The following is a 12,003-nucleotide window of genomic DNA, read 5'->3' as shown; positions in this document are numbered from 1 at the left end:
AAGTTGCAGAGATTGGAGTAAACTAGCGTTCTGTGTCTCTTTCTCCTTGCTACGTAATTTGCTTTGTTTCAACAGGAAATCAACAGAACTTCAGCTCAATTGCTCTCTTTTTAAACTGCTTGAGATACTATCTCATTACAAATATCCCTCCTTTCTGCTTTGATACTGTGCCTCCCTCGAGGGTGCTCCCGGAGCTGCTGGTAAGCAGAAGGTAATAAGTGAGCCAGGTGTGTGGGTCGGGCACGTGTTGTGTGACAAAACATTGGGTTTGACCTGCATGTCCTGGTGGGCTGATGCACAGAACCTCCTGGGTGTGAACGCTGAGTGTCTTTTCATTGGCAAGATCATTACATGTTGACTGAAAGAGTGGAAACTTGGTATTTTTAAGTGTGAGGACGTGTTGGTGCCTTAGCCTGCAGGCGGTGTGGTGTGGGTGGTAGAGCTGCCAGGTCGCTGTGACAGCCTGCACTGCTGTGGTGTAGGTTGTTAAAAATGCTTTCATCCCTGGTGCAGGTGTAACTTTGTTTATCTCTGTGTTTGTATGAAGCCTGCTTCTTTGGCTACCAGCAGAGCTACTAGGCTCGCTTTTTCCATCATAAGAATATACTTTTTAAAGATCTGTTTTGAGAGGGGTAGCTCTCAAGCATCCTAACAGGTAGCACTTGGGTTGTCTTCTCATGGGTCTATAGCTGTCCAGGAGGCTCAAAAAATAGGAATGCTTATTCCCAGCATGGGCATATCTAGAGCTACAAGAGCAGCTTAGTTTCTTTTTATTTGTTTATTTAGTACAAAGACTGCCTTTGGGGTTTTACGCAAATACAGAAAATTGAGATGATTCAGGCTTAAGTCTGAGTTCACAACCCTGCTCGTTGTGCATGGATGCTGTGTTTAGGATCTTCTGTGAGGTGCAGCGTGTGTGTCGTGACACTGAGGAATGGGCTGGACTGTAAAGCCAGTGGGGCTGACAGGAATCAGGCAGAATGTAGGAGCTTTTGTAGCAATTAGGTGGTGGTGCGTGCCTGGAAATTATACTCTTCCTATGTACTAAGTGTTCATAACAACACTGAATAGTTCAGAGAGAGCCTGACTCAAGGGACAAGTCTCCAAATACTTGACCTTCCTGTCGTTCACTCTACAAGGAGAAGCATCTCCAAACAGGGCAGCAGCACTGGCCATGGGATCACTGCGTAAGGCTGGCTCTTCAGTCAGCTAGCGTGAGGATTTTGTGCAGTGTTGAACAGTGTGTGACTGATGGCTTTAAGGAGTGGTGTGGGGAGAAAGCTTTGAGTGGGGAAGGGGATGAGTACTTGAAGGGAATGTGGGAAGGAGAGGAACTTCAAAGCACAGATGGTAATGGGAAGAGGCTTGTGAGCATGCTGTGGTGTGGTACAATGTGAGGAACGTTGTAAGGATTTGCTTACCCTGAATTCCTAGAGTTGTTTAACTAAATTGGTATAAATCCAAGTGTGGATTCAGGTCTGAACAGAATCAGCTATACACGATGTGTTGGTTAATGAGGGTGCTCAGTGAAAGGCTGTGGTTTCCTATGTATGTTATTGAAACTAGTTTTGCTTCTCTTTTAAAATGTATGGGACAGTTTGTGTGTGTTTTTTTTTTTTCTACAGCATTTCCTTTTGTCAAAGGCTGATGTTGGGATGAATTCCTGCAGTGTGAAAGTGGCTTTAAAAGTTCCCCTTGAGTTGAGACACTCTTTTCCTTCAGTGATATGTAGTGTGGTGACTTGACCTCCTGAGTTTTGAGTTTCAGTGTTCATCTGACATTCACAATTATAATTGTTTGCCCAGACCTTTCGGCTGTCTGGCCTATGTGGGGACTTCTGCTCTGTTCTTGTCTAAGGATGACAGAAGAAAAAAAAGTCAGAAAAATGCATCTTGGATGCAGAGTACAAGACTTTGCTGACACAGATGTTTTCTTAATGACCTTGTGCATAATACCCTGCAGAAGTAGGAGGATGTAGGTTAGGAACCCTCTATTTACCAGTCATGAGGTTATGTCTGACAGATTCTAGAAAAACAATACAGCTAAACTAGGATGATAATGATGATACTCTGTTAAGTTTGGCAGGAAGGTTGAAATTGCACCTTCCTCATCTGTAGGCCTGATCCAGAGCCCTGAGTTTTGTCTTTGGAGCTGCTGTCTGTGAAGTAGGTGGGTCACAAACCATCCATTAACTGCAGCTGGTGACAGTGCTTGGCCAGAACTTTGTTTTCCTTGCAAGTCTTCAGATTCCCATAATGATGATTCAGATGTGTGCCTGATAGGGGGATGAAATATGGCAAAGACTGAGGTTTGTGCTATAGCTGTTGTCCAGTGCACTATTGTATTCCAAAAGCAGATGGCTTTCATTCTGTAGAGGATTTAAAAAAAAAAAAGGGGAGGGGAGAAGCTTCCTCTTTACTGTTTCCCATTCTCATTTTCCTGCCCAGAAATGCATACACATATTTTAAATGCTGGAAAAACTGACATCTTTACCAAAGATCAGTTGATTGTGTGTTTAAAAATGATCTGTACACGCAGAAACTGCCATGCCTTTGAGAGTAGAGGCCGAATTCTGTTTTCTCTTGTGATACAATTGAAAGGAAAAAGGGCTGTTCTTTATATAGACTGGGAATAATTTGAACAATTCTATGGTGCTTCCTACAGTACTCCACCTACCTTGCATCATAACTTCCTTTCTCACACTTATGGCCAAGAGCCAGTGCAATATAAACGGAGTAGTGTGCGCTGCAGATGAGACAGGAGGAACCTCACTCCATGTATTTGAGTGTGGCTATAGGTAAACATTAAACTTCACTTCGTTTCTGTTTCAACGCAGCTTTATTGAACAGCTGAATATGAAAAAAAATCAGGGTTAGTGATCATCCCGTGTGCCTGTCTTCTAGTAAGTCTATTATATAATCTTTTGCTTCCCTTAATCTTTTGCTTCCCTTAATCTGCAGGTACAATAAGTGAGTGTGTTGCCTACGGAAGGACTATTGTAAGGTTCTGAGGGACTTCATATGACAGGGTCGCTAATTTACTTTATTAAGGTACACTTTACAGGTCTTAACTTTTATTGTAACCATGTACCAGTTTCAAATGCTGTTTATTAGAACGTGAAAATCTGCCATCGTGCAGGCTGTCTTCTCTTTTTTTAAGAAGTTGCATCAAGTCAGCAAAAATATCTATTTTAGTATCTGATTTCTTTATGGCTGTCTAGGAAGGTGCAGTGTCAGTGCTCCTATTAGGTAAGCTGCTTCCTTTTAAAACTGTCTGAAGGATTTTTGTACTTACTGGGAAAAAAATCCCTTGTTAAAACTTTAGCTATTGAGTCTGTGGGTGGAATCAGTTATTTCTGTCATCTGTACTGAAAATTCGACAGTTAATCTATTCATTATAAAAATCGTGTGGTGCTAAAATTAACTTCTTAAAATGTTTCAGTTTTGGGATCTAAATTGTGTTGTTGTAATTTCTCTCCGCCCCACGCACTGTTCCAAAAAAGCTATTTCTCATTTGAAACAGTGGCTTTTCAGAATAGAAGCATACTGCTGCTGTGTAACCGTGTTCTGTGGAGAAGTCATTGAAGGGCATGCAGTGAGCTCCTTCTTGGAAGCTTGTCTATACAGCAAATCAGGTGTGCATGCTGTCCGTGTGGCAGGAAAAGATATTACCTATCTTGAACCCTTTGCAGCCTACGTCAGTAGGTGTAACTCAGGTAACAAGAGAGGGAATACAACTGCAAAGCATTACTTTGTTAACCTTAACAGTGACTTTAAACACCTCCTTAAAAATTGGTATCTAAGAAAATTTGTTATGCAAGCCAAAACCATTATTTAGCTGTGCTATAGAAGCAAACCAAACAGCCAACAACATGAGTATTGTGTGATTCAAGAACAGTAGCGTTCACTCTAAAGCACACAATATAGAATGTGGCGTACAATTATATTATTAGTTCTAATGCAAGGTAATGAATCATGAGTTCAGGAGGTTGTATGCTTGTTTGATGAGTAAATTGTGATGTTTCTGTCACTGCCTGCTTTGCTTCAGTCTCCCAGTCTGTAAAGTCGGAAACTGCTTGCTTTTGTCAGGGCTTCCTGGTTGTAGAATGCTTTGAAGATGAAAAATAGTTCATGAGTAGATGCTGCAGTTCGTACTGTATATTGTGTGGTTTGCAGGAAAGGACTGCGTGAGGTTAGGAGTTGAGGAAGTACTGAAAAAGACGGGTAAGTTAGTATTCTTAAGAAACTCCCTTCTTGGATGTAATATTTCATAAGCTACTTTCCCTGGAAGATTGTTGTCTGTTGAAGTTTAATGATGTGAATTAGATCTTTGGCTAGAGACTGTCTGGGGGGAGGGAGGGGTAGAAAGAAAAATTATGCTTATCCTCTCAAACTTTGAACTAAAGTAGCTTCAGGAATTCAGTGTTTTAAACTGTATCATGCAGAATAATCAAGTTTTCCACTGAATTCACTCATCCTGAGAATTACTGCTGCGGCTGAAACTTATTAATATAATTGATTATTATTATTGTATTAATTAGGAAGCATACAACTTAACAGCCTTCTAATACTTAAGATGTGTGGTATCAGTTTTATAGCATGAGATCTCTGCTCCTTACAGAAGCACTGTCAAAGCTGAAGAGAAAAATATTTTTCTCCCCCATTTTAATCAATAGTTGAGCTCTTCTTACTAAAGCTGGATATTGATTATAAAATGGTGTCTTTTTATAAAGATGTAAATTCTAATGTGTTTGTTCCAACTTGTATTCCAAGTAGTTTTGAAACCTGTTTGTTTTTTTTGTTGTTTTTAATATGGTCATGGTCTAATGTTTCTGTAGAGCTATCCTTAAATGTTTTGGTTCAAGTTGAAAACAGACCTCAACACCTGCAAATAAGTTAGGCTGTATGTGATGCTGGTGCAATTATATGAGATGATCCCGTTGATGAGTTTAACAGCGTGTGGGTCAGATGTGCAGGCAGATGTTAGGCTATTTAGGACAGATGTACAGGAGAGGAGGAGTAAGGCAGGGTGTGACTCGCTTTAATTGATGCTTTCTTATGTCCTCCTTTATTTTGGTTGCTTTTCTCTTCCTGGTCCTGGGTGTGTTACAGTCCAGACTTAGTGGCTGTATTTGGAGCGATGCACGGATAACACAGGTTGGAACAAAATAACACATTACGTGCTGGGAGGACGCAAGTTTTAGTTTGTACCACTTTGGATTTTCTTAGATTTGTATGACAGGCTTTTTTAAGACCTCCTTTATGTCTGGTACTTTGCTTGTAAGTCATTCATCACAGCCATTCCTTGCAAAAATGATCCCTTGCTTTAGTTCGTGTGCCCTTGGTCATCACTGTGCCCTTGCTGCACCCGATCGAACTGCCTCATTTGGTGGCTCTGTAACTGCAAAATTTTATTTTCTGAGCTGTAGCAGAGTCAGCTGAAATCTGTGATGTGACTTTAAAGGGAGCTGCTCTGTTCCTTTTACAACATGCCTCTGGTTTCCTGCAAGTATGCTGCATTACTGGGATGTTTCTACATTGTAAAGCTTTTCAGCACTTACAAACAGTGAGTAATGTCTTGAGAGGAAAAGTGGGTTGGGGGGATTCTTAGTTCAGAATTTTAGCCAGAGTAGGATCTCCAACTAAAAGTTCTCAGCTATACATGCTGAGCATTCCTAAAACTCAATCCTTCAAAATTTAAAAGAGCGAAAAGATGTAATCCAAGGCTATATGGAATTGTCAGGTATTGTCAGACACTGTCTGTCTGGGTGCTGTCTGTAAAAGAAAGTATAAGATCTGAGATTTTTCTTTACTTTAGCACATCTTTTAGTACAGGGTGGTTGAGGCTGGCAGAGATCTCTGGATCTATCAGGTCCAACGCCTGCTCAAGCAGGGACACTCAGTACAGGCTGCCCAGGCCCACGTCCAGGAAGCTTTTGGAGATCTCCAAGGAGGAAACTCCACAGCCTCTCTGGGCAGCATGTGCCAGTGCTTGGAGGACTTCCAAGTAGTCTTGAAATTGTCCTTGGAGCTCAGGGAAAGTGGAAGGAGGTAACTGTGAAGGTCACCTCAATTGTGCGGACGTGATTTTAGGTAATTTGTAGGGAGTGATGTTTCCCCCCATCCCCAGTTCCTAGAACATGGGGGACACATTTAATGCAGATACCACTAACTCTCAGAAACGTCCCCTGCTCAACAGGTTTGAGTGCTCTCAGCCTAATGTGTTAGTAATTATCTTGAGCATTGTGGATAGAAACCACAACTCGTGATCCTTCCTGTGTAGCTGTCTGTGTCTGTAAATCCTGAGGATTAAGGACTGGAGATAAACAGGCACACTGAAGAGTGAACAGCCCTGCTAGGGTCAAATTAGGTCTGCTTTGTGTGCAATACCATGTTTTTGTATAACTTGCTCCTAATTCCTCTCTATGAGCTCATCTTTTAAAACTAACAAATCTTACTGCTGACACACCACCTGTGCAATTTAGTTAGATGAGTACAAGATTATGCAGCATTAAACGTGAAGAGTTTGTGTCTTGTGTTCCTATATAACCTTGCTCTAAAGCTGTTTGAGAGTCTGATTTTTATCTATACTTTTCTGCCACAGTTTTTGTGATTAAATAGTATTTTTACCTGGTTGCGTATGACATCCCTCACTGTCAGCCTCGAGAAATGCTAAACGTAAAGCAAGTGTGCAATAATGAGACGCCAGCAGCATGTGGAGGTGCTGTTTGGAAAGCTTTGTCTCCTAATTTAGGTCAGTACTTCAGCGTGCTGTGCTGTTTACAGCACAGCAGTTGTCAGCCTTCCCCATCTAATAGGCGTGTGTGGTTAGCTGATCCCACCTGCAGGCCTGCAGTGTGGCTCTGGCCCTATGCACAGCATGGCATTATAGAATGGTTTAGTTTGAAGGGGACCTTCAAGATTATCTAGTCCCAAGCTGCTCTGTGGGCAAGGCTGCCCCCCACCGGTTTGGGCTGCCTGGGGCCCCATCCAACTTAGACTTGAGTGCCTCCAGGGGATGGGCCATCCAAAACTTCTCTGAGCAGCATGTTCCAACGTGATGGCTTTAGAGAGGCAGCACAGTTGTGTGGGATGTTCCTGCAGAGTAATAATCAAAGATCCATCTATAGCTGTGACAAAAAAGCTGAGTAAAATAGTCTCTTTCCTCCTGATGGTGGTTTGGGGGAGACCTTACATTCATCTTAATGCATCCTAATTGCATAATGGCAAGTCAGCTTGTATTGTGTGAGAAACTACAGTGCTAAGTGCAAATGTTCTGCTTCCTCTGTACTAAATTCCGGTCTTCTACATCTGTTTCTCCCCTTGTTTTTCAATGATAGAGAATATCTGTGAATTCTAGGTGACTGTTCTGCTGTGTCAGCTGAGTGCAGTGTGTAAGTATGGTGTAAGGAGCTCTGGCACATCACTTAGGAGAGAAGGAAGGATCTGTATGTCCACATTTGAAAAACAAACAATCCTCCAGTAATTCAGAGGATTACTTCTGTAGCATCTCACTGGTTTATACCTTTAAAGGAAATCTGGGTTTGTTTTGAAAATCAGTATACACAATAGTTAATGGTGAATGGTCCTATTATATGGAAAATAATGTGAGAAATAAGATTTGTGCCTTCAGTGTACAGTCTGCCTTTGTGATCTGGAGTAAGCATGTCCTGTTGTCTTTGTCTTTTCCAGATGTTTCTGACAGTGTACCTCAGTAACAATGAACAGCACTTCACCGAGGTGCCAGTCACCCCTGAGACAACATGCAGAGATGTTGTGGAGCTGTGCAAGGAGCCTGGTGAGAGTGAGTGCCACCTGGCTGAGGTGTGGTGTGGCTCAGGTAGGTTAGACTTCAGCACAGAGACGTGATGGACACAGTCCTCCCCCAAGGGAATTTCTGTCTTATGTTTTTGTTAAACTCTTTATCAGAATTGCTGTATAAAATTGCATCCATAGGAAGGTGCAGGCATGCAACAAACTATTAAAAGTGGGGAGGAAAAAAAAAAAGAGTCAAGCATGCAAATTTTCTTATGCATCTGCAGCTCTTCTCCAGCTCGAATGAGTCTTGGAAGGTTGTAGGGGAGTTGCTTTCCTTCTCTTCCAAGTGGCTTGTGTGGGGTTTTTGAAGTGGTAAGTAGTTCTAAGGAACAGCCTTCTTAAATCCCTTATCTACTTTCAATTGCTTGAATTGCAAACTTCCTTGTTTGGCTGTTGCCTTTGTCATTCATTAATAGAGTCTGGGAGGGGAGGAATGTTACCAGAAGTAGCCAGAGCCATCTGATACTAGATGGTTCTAAACAAAGGTATATAGTGGGTGAGAGGAATGAGGTGGGACCGGGACAAGTTCAAAACTCCGTAACCTTCCAGTACTCTGAGACTGGAGAACATGTCAACAAACAGATCAAAAGCTGAAGTATGGCTAACTTTTAGTGGTATAAATGGGAAGCAACTCTTATGTCCTGTGTCCATTTTTTTTCTGAGATTACTATTTGCAGAGCCTATTCTCATGGTTAGTGGCAGTTTATTCTCAGAAGACCAAAGACCCTATTATTTGTTGATAAGGTAAAAATATTGGCGATCATTTGGGAAACTAAATTGTTCTTCCCTTCGTGGACCCTGTCATGTTTACTAATGATACTACTACGTACAAGCACCAGTGTGTGTGTGTTTGCACACAGTTTCAAATTGTACTTCTAAACAAAAAATGCAGTTGTCTTAAATCACATGCTATTAAGTGACTTGGGTACTGGAAGAAGCAAATGCATGTTGTTCTGATAAAAGCATATCCTTCTTTTAAGCATCTGTATACCATCTATTAGCAACCCTTTGCAAAATAATGTTTTCATGTATATTTTGGATTTTTTTGAGAGGATTGGGATGCTCTTAACTTTGCTTACGTCTAAAACAAAAGAAGGTAAAGTTCACTGTCTTGTTTTCCAAGACACCCCATGGTTTCTATTACAGCAAGCAAGTTAAACTTGATTTTAAAATAAACATGGCACATGCCAACCATCCTTCTGAGGCAGAAACAGAAGATGAATGTTGAAAAATGAGTGCTTGGACTTCAGTTACTAAGATCCTTCTGAGATAGCTTGTCTCTCTTTCCCTTCCTGACGCTTGCTCAGGAATTTAAGCCTCTGTTGTCAGACCATATTAAACATACTTTGAAACATTGCTGCAAGTGAGCTTGAGGCACTCTGCTCCCTGAATGGGGGCAGGCTTACTGCTCTCCCTGTCCTCCCAGTTTTGCTTGAAATTTGATGAGTATCAGGGCAAGCTTCTTGATCTTTCTGTTACTGTCAGAATTCTGTTAGATGGCTATCTTGAGTACAGAAAGCAGCCAAAAGTGTATCTGTAAAGGCTGTTTTTTCTTTTTTCCCCTTTTTTTTTCTTCCCACTTTAGGAGATGGAGAATAAAAACTGAGGTCTGATAGTTTGTCTTTTCTTCTTGAGCTTTTCAAATATAGCTTTGTTTTATGTTTGGAGATCCCATTGACCTTCCTTTTGAAGTCATTGAGTGATACTGAATCCTTGGGTAGAGTGCATCTCTCTTGATAGTTTCAGTTGAAGTACTGCCTTGCTGCTACAAAGCTGTCTCATAAGACTGCTATATTCTTAAGATGGAAATTTGTCAGTCATACTGTTGTTTTGTTTTTTTTTTTAAATGAAGGTTTAGCAGATGAGGAGCTTTTTTAGCTGTCTAGACAAGTAACTGCTAAGAGGCTGCTTTTTCTGTAACAGTGACCTACTTGCTTATTCCGTAAAGCTAATCTCTTTTGACAGTGACTCCAGAAATTTTCCTTCCTAGATTGCTTGAGCACAGCTGCAGTATTTTAAAGAAACCCTTTTATATTGAAAAAAGGCTTTTCATGTGCTGAAAACATTTTAGTAGCTCCTCTTCTTTTCAGACTGAAAACGTTTATTCTTAACACCATCAATTTTGTCCCCGAAATGATTGTTCCATATTGAGACAGTTACTTTGAAAGACTTTCCACTGAATGTGGATGAACTACTGATTTCTTTTTTTTCTTTCCTTGTCTAAACGATGAAAGGAAATATCCAACAAAGCCATTGTTGGGACAAACCAAACTGGTGGTGTTTAATTTCAGTCTTTGTCTGCTTACCTCCTTCCTCTTGATGGGTAATACTTGTTCATCTGGCACTGTGTGCAAATGGATCTAACTTGATTGTGAGCCTCAGATATTGTCATAAGATACTGTGATCATGTCCTAACTACATAAAATTGATTACTTACAATGTTTTAACTGCATAGCTGCAATCACTTTTAACAGAGGCATAAAGATGTGTGTTAATGTATTTAGAATAACAAAATTATTTGCTTTCCAGTAAAGATTAAGGACAGTAAACAATTCTGATTATATCCAGCCTGTGAGTGCCTAGCTATGAAATGTGTAGAATTTGGAAGAGCAGTAATAAGGAAAAACAAGAGTACTACTAAATAAAGGCAGTAGGCTCAGGCTTCCATTGGGTTTTTGTAGTATCAAAAGGCAAAGAGTAAGCCTTAAAATTAGAGACAAGACTGAATCCTGAACTTGAGAGCAGATGCAGGAGCAACAATTCAGTTGAACATGTATGTTTTTCTTCATCTTAATTGTCTGAAAACAAATAGCAGGTTCTGTCTGGAGTCACTTTTCACTTTCTCATAAACTGAAGGGATCCTTGTAGGAATTGGGGGTAAAGAGCCTTTGAGGGCTGGGAATGATAGGTCATTGAGTTATTCTGAGGTACCACAGGAGTAGTGAACAGATCCAGCAGTTCTGTTCCTATGATGGTGAGTTGGTACTGTGATTTGCAAATGCAAAACTAAGGTGCTCCAGCTAAAAGCTCTAAACTGCCTGTTTGTGTTTCCTTGGGCTGTGGTGGGGCCTTCAGCTTTTCTTTCTGTTTGACTTCTGAAGGGCTCTGTCAGCTTTTCCGAGGTGTTGGCTCACATTCTGAAGAAAGAGGTAGTGCAGAGCTTATGGAAAAAGTAGAAAGGCATTGGGCGAGGGCAAGAGTTAGGTCTGCATGCTGCACCTTGATGATAACAGCATTTGATAGGTGATGGATGAATAGTTTTGTTACATCTCCGAGCTGTATGGCAATGTGATTGTAAACTGTCTTTTTACCTTTTCAGAACGGCCTATAGCTGATAATGAACGGATGCTGGATATTTTGCAGCGCTTTGGGATGCAGAGAGGTGAAGTTCGTTTCTTTCTTAGGCACGAACGCTCTCCCTGCCGGGAATCAGGTAGGTGTTGGTCATAGCTGCTAAAGTGAGTTTTCTTTAATTCCTCAAGGTTAAGGAAACAACACGCACATATTACACACCACTACTGGTAACCAGTATGGTATTGCAGATCTTTTTGGTCTGACCTTTACTTTCTTATGTGGAGGGAATGCTAATAACAGAAAACTGCACTTGCTACTCACTCTCCTTTTTCATTTTTAGTGAAGACTTTATCTTCCTGTATCTGGTGTGAAAATATCAAATCTGAATGGAAACATTAGCAGCTTTTCTAGAGCTCAGCATGAACACAGCATCTAAGAGCATTCTGTGCTAAATGTATTAGCCAGAGTTAAATATCTAGAGATGTGTGATTAGTCTCTTAAAGTGCAGAAATTGTGATCTTTTCTGTTGCATTTAGTAACCAAACTGCTGTCTGGTGATGCCTTTTATTATGTGAGATTAGTATGTTTCATCTGGATAGTAATTGGCAAAAGGTAGAGTTCGTTCAGGTTATAAACAAGAAGTTGTTTCTTCTTTAGTATTGAATGCTGTGTCTGAAGAAGTAAGAAAAATCCCAAAATATGTTACCATCTGTGTTATCCTGTATTTCTGTCTAGGGACTGGACCGAGGTCTCAAGATCCAGTCTTAAAAAGAAATGGTGTGAAAGTGTCCAGTGATCGAAGAATGGAGAATGGAGTAAGTTTTTGGTGTATTGGCCAGTGTAGTAAAAACAGGCTTCCCTTCTTCTAAGAAGCTTGTGCAAATTCTACCCT

The 12,003-nt window shown here is 40.8% G+C and overlaps 1 protein-coding gene across 1 annotated transcript in view; it reads left to right on the top strand.

Annotated features, from left to right (window-relative positions):
* TP53BP2 (tumor protein p53 binding protein 2) overlaps positions 1 to 12,003 on the top strand; it is a 41,737-nt gene that overhangs the window by 9,731 nt on the left and 20,003 nt on the right. The window contains exons 2-4 of the mRNA XM_048937905.1: positions 7,692 to 7,839; positions 11,137 to 11,250; positions 11,847 to 11,926. Of these exons, the coding sequence (XP_048793862.1) occupies positions 7,692 to 7,839; positions 11,137 to 11,250; positions 11,847 to 11,926 (342 nt within the window). The remainder of the gene's footprint in view (positions 1 to 7,691; positions 7,840 to 11,136; positions 11,251 to 11,846; positions 11,927 to 12,003) is intronic.

The sequence above is a fragment of the Lagopus muta genome, chromosome 2, assembly GCF_023343835.1.
Source record: "Lagopus muta isolate bLagMut1 chromosome 2, bLagMut1 primary, whole genome shotgun sequence".
Classification (NCBI taxonomy): Eukaryota; Metazoa; Chordata; class Aves; order Galliformes; family Phasianidae; genus Lagopus; species Lagopus muta.
This window is presented reverse-complemented; position numbering and strand designations above follow the sequence as displayed.